This window comes from Nicotiana attenuata, chromosome 11 (assembly GCF_001879085.1).
Source record: "Nicotiana attenuata strain UT chromosome 11, NIATTr2, whole genome shotgun sequence".
NCBI lineage: Eukaryota > Viridiplantae > Streptophyta > Magnoliopsida > Solanales > Solanaceae > Nicotiana > Nicotiana attenuata.
This window is the reverse complement of record NC_031999.1, coordinates 53,700,550-53,715,456: the sequence shown is the minus strand read 5'-3', so window position 1 is coordinate 53,715,456 and position 14,907 is coordinate 53,700,550. Positions and strand designations below refer to the sequence as shown.

General features: G+C 35.6%; 1 protein-coding gene across 2 annotated transcripts; it reads left to right on the top strand.

Moving 5' to 3' along the window:
- LOC109234550 (tetratricopeptide repeat protein 1) lies at nucleotides 5,658-12,668 on the top strand. Of its 2 annotated transcripts, none has more exons than XM_019400577.1 (5): nucleotides 5,658-6,060; nucleotides 7,980-8,159; nucleotides 10,967-11,093; nucleotides 11,469-11,582; nucleotides 12,297-12,668. In XM_019400577.1, the coding sequence occupies exons 1-5, from the start codon at nucleotides 5,749-5,751 to the stop codon at nucleotides 12,410-12,412; spliced, it is 849 nt and encodes a 282-aa protein (XP_019256122.1). In that variant the 5' UTR covers nucleotides 5,658-5,748; the 3' UTR covers nucleotides 12,413-12,668. The 2 variants fall into 2 exon arrangements, with proteins under 2 accessions (XP_019256122.1, XP_019256121.1); XM_019400576.1 differs by having other exon boundaries at nucleotides 7,977-8,159.

The following is a 14,907-nucleotide window of genomic DNA, read 5'->3' as shown; positions in this document are numbered from 1 at the left end:
GGTTAAAGTTATCTCATACCTGTGCTGGTAAGAGATAACTAGTACTTGTTTTGACGTGGTTGTTAAAGATTTTATAGTCGGGCTCTAATATAAGTAGTAAACACCGAATGAGAAAGTAGATCCAACTAGTCAAACGTAAAAAGGCCTAAGTAATTAATGGAACCTTGACACCTTCCTCGAGTAGAATATATCATAAATACAAACGATTACAAGGGACAATCCCATGAGAAATACCATTAGCAGAAATAACTCAGGATATTTAACCAAATATAAAATAGCTAATTCAATGTTAAATACTTAAATCTGAAGCTCTTCTTCTCTATATTTTTCTCCACATCGATGCCATGTACTATCACACGTCCATTGTTGTAAACATTCCATTCCATGACATTAGCGTTATTAATAGAAACATTCTCGTCGTGAGGCAATGTAGTAATAATAATATGGTAGCCGGGGAGTAGAGTTTTTAGCTTATTGGAGTTTTTGTAACGAGAAAATTCGAGATTTTCTTTGTTGAGTTTCAAGGGGACAATTTGATATTGAAATAATCTATAAGGAGGGCCAGTGTATTTTTGGAATATTTTGAGAAAAGCTTTTTCAGCAGGGCAATTCATACCGGGTGTTTACACCAAACTATATTAACTCACTATGGTTAATTAATTTAATTAGATGAGAATGCATATAATTTACCATGGTTAAATGATTGAAGTCCATATGCAAGACACATGTCAAGTATCTATTAATTTGGTGTAAACAACCGGTGCGGATAAGTTTTCACCGGCAAAATGGTGAAATTTGTGGTATTAGGAGAGAAGAAATAAGATGATTTAAGGTATTTTCAAGAATAATTGACATTGAAACATAGCCTTTCTTGAATAATATATTTGGAAGGTTATTGCTGGAAATTAATTTAGAAGATGAAGAAATTACTGGGGTTGAAAGGGTAACGAAAGAAATAAAGAGAATTAGGAAAAACCTAGTAATTGTTGCCATGATGAGAAATTTAGAGAAGTTTTTGAAGTTAATCTTTGATTTGAAAGAATTAATGGAGTTGTTAACCTAAGGTTGTCTATATATATATATATATATACACTTTTTCGGTTATTATTTTGATAGCGGTTATACAATGTCAATGTCCCTACTTTCTATAACATAACCGAGATATCTTGTGGCACAATTTCTATGTCGTCTAATTTGTTTAGCATTTTCACCTCACCAGCATCTTCCTCAATCAGAGCTCGTTGTGCCAGGCTTTCTAGTGCGATTTACATCTCTTGTATGGTTTGCGAGCTTTACACAATGAGCAAGTTACTCAGTACGCACCCGGAGGCAAGGGCAAATTTAGGGGGGCGGAAGGGTGTTCACCCGAACCCGCCAAAAAAAAACACTGTATATGTAAGGAAAAATCTGTCTTTTACCTCTATATATTATGTTTTGAATTCCCTCAACACAGCCCAAAAGCATAGCTTAGTGGTTCAGGTGATTCAAAATTTTTGTAAAGTCATTGGTCCTTTTTTTGAACCCCCTTGACAGTAATCCTGCCTCCGCCACTGCCCGGAGAATAGCGGCCGCAGATTTTTCAGGGAACTTTTCAAAACAAAAAAAAATTGTGTAGCGTTTTCACTAGCAAGTTGATTAGGAGGTCACGTATTAATTAAAGATTATTTTTCCTATTTTATATTACAGGAGAACAAAAAGTAAAAGAGAAGTCCTAATATATCTAATAATCTAAATTTCTATTTGGGGATAAAGAAAAACAAATCAGTTCCTTTTAGAATAAGGCTCCTATTCAGTTTAGATTGGGAATTTCTCCAGGCTGATGGAGTCCGAGCAATTGGAATAATATTTTTATATTTTGAAGAATTAATCCAAATAGTCGTCACTTAAATTAAAAGTAGCCGGTGAATATATAATAGATGCATAATTCATGTATAAAATATATATATAATTATATATAATTAATGTATAATCTATATATACCGGTTAGAAAAAGTAAAATTTGAATTTGACCGGCTATTTGTATAACAATCCTCTAAAACTAGCTTATTTTAAGAAGCGCTCTTAAAAAAAGTACGTTTGATATTTGACTAACAGGTTGTTTGGATGATTGTTACATATCGTTTCATAATATATCGTATTGTATTGTTTGATGATTACAATGTTTGAATAGATTATATCGTTTGACGCCTTTTCATGATATCACGCACCAATATGAAGAATAAACTTGCAGTATTATAAACAAAAATTACGATACGGGGTAAAATGTTATATGAAAATATATGATAAATGATAAAACAAAATTATTTAATTATAATGAAGGGTGAGATTGTAAGAAAAAGACAAGGCAACAATGCGACCACACCAAATCGGTCGTTACATAAAGTGCACATTTCGTCCTTATGTAACGACGGATTTAACGATACAATACATTAAAATTTAAGTAACAATCAAAACAAACATGGTATTTAAAGTAACAATACGATACGATACAATAGGTAACAACTATACAAACAAGTTGTAAGCAATTTAAAAAGTATTTTTGAGTAACAATAATATCATTAACTTCATTGTGATAACCCTATAAACCCTAAGTACAAATTACCTAATTTATGATGAAAGAAAATAGCGTGCCAATAATAAAACTCAACATATAAATAAAGAAAAAGAGTTTAAAAAAGACAATATTATTATAAAACTCAATAATTTAATCAAACAGAGGCCTTAATAAGGGAACGTTGACATCTTCCTTTTCTTCTTTATCAGATGTGACAACCTTGACATCTTCCACGTCATCATCTATATAATCCTCATTCTCCAAAATACAATAATGCATAATATAACAAATAAAAACAATTGCAACACCAACTTCCATAAGAAGCAAAGTTAGTTGAAATATATATTCAGGATTTTTAATCCAATATTCAATATAATCTTCAAACTTAAAACCATACTTCTTCTTTTCAATATTTTTCTCCACGTTCGATGAACTATCAATATCGCGATCAGGATAAACTAGTATTTCCAATGCAGGATCAAAGAATTCGTCGACCCCATGTACTATCACACGTCCATTGTTGTAAACGTCCCATTCGACGATATTAACGTTGTTAATAGAAACATTCTCGTCGTGAGGCAATGTGGTAATAATAATATGGTGGCCGGGGAGTAGGGTTTTTAGCTTATTGGAGTTTTTGTGACGAGAAAATTCGAGATTTTCTTTGTTGAGTTTCAAGGGGACGATTTGATATTGAATTAATCTATAAGGAGGGCCGGGATATTTTGGGAATATTTTGAGAAAAGTTTTTTCAGCAGGGCAAAATATGGTAAAATTTGTGGTATTATGAGAAGAAATAAGATGGTTTAGGGTATTTTCAAGAATAATTGACATAGAAACGTAACCTTTTTTGAATAATGTATTTGGGAGATTATTGTGTGTAATTAAATTAGAAGATGATGAAATTACTATGGTTGAAAGACTAAGGGAAGTAATAAAGAGAAGAAGTAAAAACCTGGTAATTGTTGCCATGATCGTTGAACTTTTAGAGGAGATTTGGAAATAATTGAATGATAAAATTATTAATGGAATTATTAACATAAGGTTGTCTATTTATAGATTCTTTTTGTTTAACATAAACCTTGGGGAATTGGGATTTCTTTGTTGCCCTTTTCCTACATGAACTCGAATTTCTCTTAAGCTTCTTTTGTTACTTATAATTTTATCCTATAATTGTGCTATACGGAAAATATAATAGAAAAAGAAAAGAATACAACAACAATGAACACAATAAAATTTTACAAGTGGGGTTTGGGGATGATAGTGTATATGCAGACCTTATCCGTACCCTAAGGAGGTAGAGAGGCTGTTTCCGAAAGACCCTCGGCTCGAGAGAAAGAATAGGGACAAACAAATATCAACAACAAAGACCAGAAAAATAATACCAATAATATATGAACCGGAAAGAAAGATGGAAGAAAGCAATAGCAAAAGCAATAGCAACAAACACTAACAACGACAAGGTGCTAGAAAACCGAGGCGTAAGAAAACAACCATAATACTAGCAATTTAAGAACAACGACAGGATACTAATAGACTAGCCCTAATACACCTGGAACGGATCAGAAAAATACCCGATTACCTACTATCCTTCTACCATAATCTCGGCCTCCATACCCTCCTATCTAGTACCATGTCCTCGGTAAGCTGAAGTCTCGCTATGTCCTGCCTGATCACATCTCCCCACTACTTCTTAGGTCGCCCTCTACCTCTTCTCATACCCGTCAAAGCCAACTGTTCACAACTTGTAACTGCGGCATCTAGACTTATTCTTCTCACATGCCCGAACCATCTAACCCTTGCCTCTCATATCTTGTCCTCCATGGGGACCACGCTCACCTTCTCCCGACGCTAATCCTATTCAACCTAGTGTGCCCATGCATTCGTCTCAACATCTTCATTTAAACTACATTCATCTTCTAGATATAGGAGTTCTTGATTGATCAACACATTAACCAGTACAACATAGTCGATCTGGTTTATGATATGCTTGTGTTTTCCTCCACTTAAGCGTCACACAATAAGATCAGGTCGGATTTTTCTTCTTAAATTCACAGTTTTAATTTATAGTGTATTAGAGTTTCACAATTAATAGCACTCAGAATGCTATGTTAGAGTTACGCTCGTAGGAAATTTTCGAATTTCAAGAATAATTCATGGAGTTTTTATTAACTCTACCATACGAATATAGGTTTCAAATTTCAGCACGCGGGTAATGCAATTTTTTTTTGTAAGAGGAAAAACGCGCAGCCGCTACAATTTCTGCTACAGCCTCAGCCCTTCGGAGTTACGCTCGTAGGAAATTTTCGAATTTCAAGAATAATTCATGGAGTTTTTATTGACTCTACCATACGAATATAGGTTTCAAACTCCAGCACGCGGTTAATGCACATTTTTTTATTTTGTAAGAGGGAAACCCGCCGCCACTACAATCTGTACTACAACCTCTGCCCTTCGGCGAGCACTTTGTGCGCACTGGCCTTCAGGTGAGCACTCTGTGGTGAGTACTTTGTGCGCACTGGATAAACCTTGCACTGGCCTTCGGGTGAGCACTTTGTGCGCCCCCCGTGTAATAACCTGCAAATCACACAGGGAATGCAAACCGCACTAGGCAAGACCTGTGCGACAGGCTCTACCCAAAGACATTAAGGGGATATTCGATCCCAGATCATCCGTATAGATTACCACCCTCCAAACCAACTGGGCAACCCGAAGGGTGTTAATGCACACTTAGATACATGAATAATTCATGATATTTTTGTCCAAATTTTGCTTCTGCATTAAAAAGTGACTATTATTAAATTTCAAATACTGGCTAAACTAAAAGCAGACCCAAAAGTGGCTACGCCTTGGAAAATTTTATTTTGTGTCTCATACAACTTACGCTAGTTGTATGAGGCAACTTTTTGTCTCACAATTTTGTGGACCTAGAATTCTGTGAACCTAGCAGTGTAAGATTGGGGTCCACAATTTTGTGAGACAAAAAGAAGTATCATACAACTAGCGTAAGTTGTAGGAGACACAAAATAAAACTTCTCCTGCGCCAATCAGCACTAATGACTTTGAAACGGCGTCGTTCCGTACCCTGCTTAAAACACAGGTTTCTCGATTAACAAGCAAATCAGTTCTCCTTCCTCTTCAAATACCATTTCGCACTGAAGAAACCTCCAGAAGAAGTCAGAAGCTAAAAGAAAATGGTGTTAATCGAACAAGTACCTTCTGAACAAGCAAAATCAAACTCCAAACCTAAGCAAACCTCTGAATCAACGACCACAAAGGTTTCGCCGCCCGCCGACAGTTCTTCGACGGCGACGGCGGCGGAGAAAGCGCCGTCTGGTTACGCCTCCGATGGATACGAAACAGCGAGTGACACCGAACTGAACGAGACCGAAAATGGAAGTAATAGAGAATCTGAAAAAGCAGTCAATGCGACGTCGTCTTCTTCTGATGGCGATTTGAAGGAGAACACGCAGCAGCCTGAAACTAATGTAGTACAGTTGAATGAGGTTAGGTTTTATTCTTCTACACTTTTTTTGTTGATTAATTCGCGTTGCTGTTTTCCGCTGCTGTTAGGTATTTGTAGAGTGATTGCGACTAGTTTAGGTAGGTTTAATTTAGGTTAATATTGTGTATACTAATGTTTTTAAGTTCCTTAGTTATTGATTTTTTTAATTAGATGTTGCAATGTGCATTGAAAAAAATCAGTGATTAGATTTTAAAGCCTGAATTGAGGAATTCATTTCTCATTTGTTGAAATTCTCTCTAGTGATTCCTTTTTTTTGTTTTGTTTGTTGTTTTGGTAAGTTAAATTTCATTTTATTTATGTTACTCCATGGCGGTGTCAGAAAATGTTTTTGTGATGATTGAGTGGCTCTACCGCAAACACAAAAACAATTTATTAGCCCGAATTATCTGTACATAATAGTATCTTCTCCTTACACCAAAATTTTATGTGAAATACAGAGTCTTTTGATATATCCCATATTTTTTGCAGCTAGGGATGTCTTGCAATGCTGTAACATGTTGCTATTGTGTACTTGACACCTTCGTGATGTATATTTATGAAACTTCGATTATTGAAAAGCATATCTTTTTCGCAGCTATAGGAAGTTGTCGATTCCTTACATTCCAAATCTTCCAAGAAATAACCAATAGTATGGTCTTCCAATTTGCTTTCTTCTCTTTGCTAATTCTTGTAACTTGCAGCTGGTGATTGTCTCTAAGACTTTCCTGTCCTCACCCAAGTCAGTTCCAGCTAAGAAAGTCAAATATTGGAAAGTTGTGTTGTATACCTGCAATTTTACTCTCTAGTGAATTATGTTAAGTGCATCAGCGAAATGCACCAGATAGCGTTGAAAGCAATAGTGCAGTGTAATCAAGTTACGGGTCTATTGAAATGATTGATCAAAGTGATTAGCTAATGCGATTGGAATAGGTTTTTTTTCTATTCCTTGTATCTTTAATTGGGTTACGGTCAGAGTGGCTTGGTTTGACTCATGAAATAGAAATGATATCATAAAGAAGAAAGAAATGGAAAAAGGAAATGATGAAAGTCAAAGGTCATGAGAGAAATGAGATTAGGGACTATATAAAATGGATTTTCTACCTTCTGTAATAGAAAAGAAATTCTAAATATATAGAATATACCCGTTTATCGCACCTAGCTTTCCTATACCCTAAAACATACTTTAGTATCTTGAATTTTCTGTGCTATATCTATCACTAATTGTGCTAATGGGGTTTATAACATTGTAGGAAGAGGCTGTATCTCTTTACAGATGGACTTTCTGTATGTGTATGTTGATTTTTTCTTGCCATCACCTTAACATCAACAGTAAGAGGAGAACATTAGTACGTTAAGAAGTTTATTGATAGCAAAGCAACCATTTACTAGCATTTTAATATCTCTATTCTGATCGTTCTTGTCCTACATTCTATAAATCACGAACTCAAAAAGAAAATTTGCTTGCCTCCTTAGCTTGGCGGAAAGATTGCCTTCCAAGATTAGGTAAGTTGCTGCCAAGAAGTGCCGCCATCCCAAATCAAAGATTAGAAAATGTGAAACTTGTGTAGAAATCTAGCTGACATTTGTTTTCAACCCTGGGCCTTGGGGTAAAAGTGGCACTGAAATAAATGGACCTTTTCTTTTGTGGGTCATGCAATTTTAACAACTACTATTTCTTTTTCCCCATTTGATTTTTCCTATTCGACATTGAGGGCTTTCATCATAAATATACTTGCATGAACCCGATCTGCCTAGCCTTCTTTCTCTTGTTAATATGTTTTAAGGTTTTTGTCCATTGCCGTTTCAACTATTACTACCGCCCTTTTGTGGAAATGGTTTTCTCCTTCTTAGTTGGTGAAACTGTACTAAGATAATCACTGTCAACAATTATTAATATGCCGCTTTCATTTTGAGAAGCAGAAAGCCTTGGCTCAAGCAAATGATGCAAAAGTTGAAGGCAATACATTGTTTAAGGATGGGCTTTATGAGGAGGCATTGTCAAAATATGAGCTAGCGCTACAAGTTGCAGCAGATATTCCTTCAAGCACTGAAATTCGTTCAATATGCCATGCTAACCGTGCAGCTTGTTTCTCCAAACTGGTAAGCTTGGCATATGCATTGTTTACACTCTGCATCAGATTTAATAATGTCAAAATTCTGCCATGGGTTGGAAGTGCTGATAGGTTAGTTTTTCTAGAGAATAGTTCGCCAAACTGGTCAGAAGCTTTTACATTTGGCAGCTATTTGTTCATGACTGTATAGCTCTTCATTGATTTGCACTGTCCCGCTCAGATTCTTGCTGCTTTTAGTATAGCAATTCAGTTAGGTGACTAATAAATATTGAAATCAACTTTGCAGCTTTGCTGATCATTTGAACTTGTGGATTTGAACATTCAAAAGAGACCTGTCACCCTACTATTGACTGGATATTAGCAATTCAGACTGGCTAGTAGAAGCCATGTTTGATTTTTTGAGCTCTTTATGCAACCTGTATAAGAGCTATTCCATATAGGTTTTCCAACCTTCTCTTGTTGCTGGATATAGATGGAATTACCTTTACCTGATCAAACAGAAATTCCGACCAGCTAAGAAAAGAACTAGTAATAGTCTTGTCTTCTAAACCCCTTACCCCTTTAAACCTGCTTTGGTTGGTCCTGTAATTAAGTTTGCATGACACTCATATCTGGTCCGGAATATGCGTAAAATAAATCTTGAAACTGAAATCTATGGAGAGGGGTGTAGACTATGAGAAAGATATCACATCATATTCAATGCTAATATGGCTTTATGCAATACCTTCGCGTGGAACGGTTAAATTCTACCTATGTAGAAAGAGTTCATCCTTCTGAGATAGCATATGATGGAAGTACATCAACTGATAGGCGGACTACAAGATTCCCTTTAACTAGTGCTCGGTTGTTATTTAACGATAATAGCTTTCACCAACTTCATTAGCTCTGATGTGTTCTCATATGTGAACCATACTGTTTCATTGTGGTTATCTCAGGTTTGTTTTTATGTTCCTTTTTTTCTTTTCCAGGTAGCTAATATTACTCATAGGTGATTTCATATAATTTCTGCTTGTGCTGTTTCGTCTGCAATGTTTCTACAGATTCAATTTCAGCTCACAGCAGATTTTATCTGCATTATCTGAAGTTAGCACCTAAAATTTACGAGAAAAACTGTAGGATTTAACCCCCAAAAATCAGTCTACTCAAAATCTATATCGACCTTGTCAATTTTGTTGTCTCTATTCAGTAAATTGTATTCTCTCCCCTTTCCACCTTCGTTCTTGTGTCTTGCTGAATGACAGGTCTGAGTTGAGATGATGGTATTCCATCTGTACTTGCAGTGGCTTGTAAACTTTGATTCGGAAGTCTATTCTAATCTGACATTTGGAGGGGCAGTGGGAATGGTGCGGAGGGGGACATTAGGTAAATTGGAGGAAGAAGGTAGCATCACAAGTCTTGAGACTGGGGAGGGGGTAGTGGCAGGGGTGGGTAGTGGAGGCTGGCTGAGTCTGGGGCTAAGAAAGGTCTTTGTAGTTGGGCAGGGGCTGGCATAAGGAGGGTCTAGTGAGGTGTTGGCTGCAGACTTTACTTGTTGTTTAGGTGCTTTATGTAGTGATATGTGATAAGCCAAGACATTTAAAGACATGTTAAGGACCAGGATAGCTAGTACATCTAAGTGACACCAAGCCACGAATGATGAGACGGAAGTATTATTCCTCAGTCTTGTTGAACTGGTCATTAGTGTGAGCAAGTGATTGCCTAACTTCTGTCTGATCCTCTTTCCTGTACTTTTGATGAAAGTGGGATGAAAAAGGAAATATTAGCTGTTATGCGGAACAGAGGAAGTATACTGCCCATTGAAGGAGACGAACTTTCTATTTTCATCTTTTATAAATTATCTTGTATTGGACAATCTGTAGTGCATATGTTACATAGTATCCTTCCTTTTTTTTTTTTGGGAAAAGGTAAAACCATCTTGCTTAATATTTTATATATTTTATATATTTTATAGAGGTTCTATATCTTTATAGGATGCTTTACCCCTTTTATACATCTTGTATGCGGAGTTCGTGTTCACATCAATAAACTTTTACTTAATATAAAAAACAACAAATAATAGTTCTTAAAATTAAGGGTTTCTCACTTATTGCTAATATACAAATCTTTAATCGAACTAAAAGAACTCATGACAAACATCTTGGGATCTGGTGTAAGTGTAAGCTATTTCAAAAGAAATAATCTCTTAGCAAACATGCGATGGAAAAATCATGTCATACCCCTATATCTGACATAATGTTTGAATTTTGTACCTTATATTGCTAACATTATTAACAGCAGAGACAATTATTTTGGTCCAAAATTTGTTGATTTTGGAGGAAAACTAGATGTAGACACGATATGACTCTCATTTTACCGATGTGAGAGTCATTTGTCATCATGAAACAATAGATGTTTTGATGGAAAGAAACTTCAGTCTACTTGTGTAAAGTATAGGGTGTTTACAGTCGTTGTGCTCATGGTGTAGGAGCAATATATGATGGCAAACCCAGCTTTTCTTTTGCAATTTTTGGAGGAGATGATTTTGTAATTGTATATGTGAGCTTGCTATCTTAACAAAATAGCTTACCGTATCAAAAAAAGGTCATTTGTCATTGTGTTGGACAGGAAATCAAACTAATATTCCATAATCTTAAAGGGTATGTGCATATTTTTTAAGGTCTGCTTTTTCCACATTTTTGTTTCCCTTTATATTAGAAAAATTTCCACAACATTCTCTCTTTCCCATATCTTTGTTTTTTACTTTTTCGAGTATAGTTTGTAAGATATGAATGTGTTTAGCTGTGTTTGTTTTTGTCGCATCTACTAATGATATCAATTGTACTTTTTCATTTACAGGGAAAACATGCTGAGACAATCAAGGAATGCACAAAAGCATTAGAACTAAATCCTACATATATGAAGGCTCTGGTTAGAAGAGCAGAGGCACATGAAAAGCTTGAACACTATGATGAGGCTATTACTGGTAAACATTGGGTTCTGAAATTGTAGTATGATTGTTCAGTACTATGTCATTGTAATTGGTATTTCTTAGCTGCATCACTATATAAATAAATAACTAATATTCATACTCGCATTTAATGGGCTATCTGGTGGAGATCTTGTGTTTCTCCATCAGGTTCTTCTATGTCTTTTCCATACTCTCTCTTCCCCACTCTTTGACCTGGAAAAAGAAAAAAAAACAGTCTCCGTATGTTACTCATGTACCTCCGGTAATAATTGCACACCACTCAAATGGTTCATGTTATTGGTGAACAATGGAAAAATTGGACTTCTACTTTGGCTCTTTTCTCCTGTTCTAATTTATTCCCTTTGTTTTTTTCTTTTCCAAATCTTGCAGACATGACAAAGATCTTAGAATTGGAACCCTCAAATGACCAAGTTAGGAGAAGTGTGATGCGTTTAAAGCCATTAGCTGATGAGAAGCGAGAAAAGATGAAAGAAGAGATGATTGGTGAGCTTAACGATCTCCTGTCTTGACATAGATTAATTCTCTATTTTCTTTTCTTATTTAACTCTATATAGTGGAGATTCTTTCCTATAGAATTGTTAATGGTTAAAAATTTCTTCCCACTTATTTATGTTAGTCAGTGGGAAGGATATCTAGTTCGTGTCTAACTAACTCCTGGCCAATTATTGAAATAAACAGCAAAAAGCTAAATAGAGAAGTGTGTCATTCACATGGTTGAGGACTACTATGTTTTAGCACTCAGAGATTCCTTGTTGCTTCTCAGGCTAGTTGTTTGGTGAAGATTGAACATGACTTGCATGCTTTAGCAATTAGTCTCCTAAATTTTCACATCATTCATTTGTCTGCATTCTGTGTGTGGAAGGCCTCATTATGTTCTTGAATTATTACGGTGAGGTGATTAAAGAAAATCGTCTTATTGAGAAACAGAAAATCATTGTTTTTGAGAATGTCAGCTCCCATTAAACCCATAAAAGAGACAAAGCCACTGAGCACAATGGCTTCCTTATAAGTGGACTGATCAACCAGTATTCTATGGGCCTAGACCTTCGTTACTGTTTGATCTGAGACAAAGTATGGTATTCAGTTTATCACGATTTCTCGTTTTACTTTCAAGCAGTGTAGGCACTTATTAATCATGTGCATTGCCCACCTCTATTTTGTGGTTCTTTTGATATTATTGATTTGTATTAATTACAGGCAAGCTCAAAGAAATGGGAAATTCCATTTTGGGTCGATTTGGTATGAGCGTTGACAATTTCAAAGCAGTTAAAGATCCAAATACTGGTTCCTACTCAGTTTCGTTTCAGAAGTGATGTGGGTAGCCATGTTGACATATATAAATATCAATTTTCTTGAATGAAAGATTAAGCAGAACATTCGAGCATATGCTGGTTTTGAGCAATGCATGACACTATTGCTTTCAAGTATATAAGTTTTGGCCGTAAGTTTGAATTTTGATGTCTCTAAAGGTGAAAGCGCATAGCTCGTAGCCTTGATGTTTCTAGTTTTGCATGACCAGTGGAGTGTAGACCTTATATTTGATGAAATCTAGTTATGATTTCTGTGCTACCAAGTTGTTGGTTTTTGGTTTTGGGGTTGATCCAGACGCCACCATTATTTAAAAAAGAAGAAGAAGAAGAAGAAGAAGAAGAAGAAGAGTGACTGAATTAGGGAGCTAGTAAATCATTTAAAAGAAAAACTTGTCGTGGAGTCCATTGCTCGAGTATATAACAATAACAACAACGACCCAATAAAATTCCACTAGTGGGGAGGGTAGAGTACGCAGACTTTACCCCTACCCCGAAGAAGTAGTATCTTCGGGAGGTTGTTTCTGAAAGATCCTCGGCTCAAGAAGACGAAAACACAAAGAACAATGTCAGTACTTCCAATAGAAAACATAGGAAAAATAACATCAAGAAAATGAGAAAGTAGATGCAAAGGAAAAAAGATAGACAGTGTATAGATCCGGCGCTATGAAAAACAAAATAGTAGTAAAATAGTAGTAAGATACAACATTACCATGCTCGAGTATATACTCTCTTAAATTGAAACTGAACTATAAAAGAAAGAAGATTAACTAAAACAGATTCGACTGGCATAAAACAACTTATCAGTATATACTTGTTGAAAGTACTAAAATTAGTATTATCTTATAAAATAAAGACTTTAAAGTAAAGAAATTAAAGACAACTATATATAGAGAGAGATTGATATTATTCAACTTCAAACTGATGTACATAATGAACTGAAATCTTTTCTATTTATAGAAGAAAGTAAGCTGCTGTGTAAGCTGCTACAAGCTGTTGTGTAAGCTGCTACTACAAGTTGCTGTGTAAGCTGCTACAACAAGATGTTGTGTAAGCTGTTACTATACCAGATATGGATAATCTTATACTAAAAGTAATATTTATCCATAACCGGGTACCGAAGTGATAAGCTTCTTCAGGAGGCTTATTTCCAATAGAGTACTAAATAGATAAACATATTTACGGCGGAGCCCCATATGGATAAACTTCTTCAGGAAGCTTATTTACAACCTAGTATGAACATCCATAATATAATATATTTATAACACTCCCCCTTGGTTGTTCATTAAAAGATAATGTGCCTCATTAAAACCTTATAAGGCTCCCCCTGATGAAAACCTTGTTTCAAATATTCGAGTCTCCGCATTCCAATCTTGTATACCATCTTCAAAAGTTGAATTTGTAGGGAATATTATCCGCCAATATTTCATAACGATTTAAATTAATCTCATCAGACCAAGAGCTGTTGCAAGTCATTTCATTGAGTTGCTTGTAACCTGCCTGCATCAGTTGCTTGTAGATAAACTTCAATGGAGTACTAAATGGATAATCTTCTTCAGGAAGATTATCTACAGCGGAGTAATAAATGGACATCCACAAAAATATTTCAAAACACTCATCCTTGGATGTTCATTATTATGTGCCTCGTTAAAACCTTACTAGGAAAAACCCCGTGGGAAAAAAATCCTAGTCAAGGAAAAAGAGTACACTAATAATATCATTGCAAGCTGCCTCATTAAAAACCTTACCAGGAAAAACCCAATGGGAAAAAAACCTGAGCAAGGGAAAAAGAGTACAGTGCGGAGACTTGGGTATATCAGGACCAAGGAGTTCATCATCCTCTTCTGGAGGTAAGAACGGATCCTTAATCCGTGTAGGAGAAGAACTATATCTTGCTAGTAATTTAACAGAAAATGCTATGTCAGGCCTTGTAGCATTAGCAAGATACATTAGTGCACCAATTGCACTGAGATAGGGTACTTCGGGACCAAGGAGTTCCTCATCCTCTTCTGGAGGTCGGAGCAAATCCTTTATCCACTTAAAGAGATCGAACAACCATTGGTGTACTCAATGGGTGCGCTTTGTCCATGTAAAAGCGTTTTAAGACCCTTTCTGTATAGGCAGATTGATGGATAAAGATCATGTCTGCTAAATGTTCAATTTGTAGACCAAGACAAAGTTTTGTCTTTCCAAGATCTTTCATCTCAAATTCTTTCTTAACATATTCAATTGCCTTTTGGAGCTCTTCTGGAGTTCCAACAAGATTTATGTCATCAACATAAACAGCAAGAATAACAAATTCTGGAAATTTTCATTATAAAAACTACATGGACAAATAACATCACTTACATAACCTCCACATGCGCCCAGATTCCTTTAAACCGTACAAAGACCTTTGTAATCTGATCGAGTACATTTCTCGAGACTTTGAACTATATGCTTTAGGTATTTTAAATCCTTCAGGGATCTTCATATAGAATTAATCAAATGAGTCATATAAG

Coding starts and splice junctions, on each gene's coding strand:
- LOC109234550 (XM_019400576.1), top strand. CDS start 5,749: ATGGTGTTAATCGAACAAGTACCTTCTGAACAAGCAAAATCAAACTCC. Junction 11,094..11,468: donor CTATGATGAGGCTATTACTG/GTAAACATTGGG, acceptor CAAATCTTGCAG/ACATGACAAAGATCTTAGAA. Junction 11,583..12,296: donor GATGAAAGAAGAGATGATTG/GTGAGCTTAACG, acceptor TATTAATTACAG/GCAAGCTCAAAGAAATGGGA.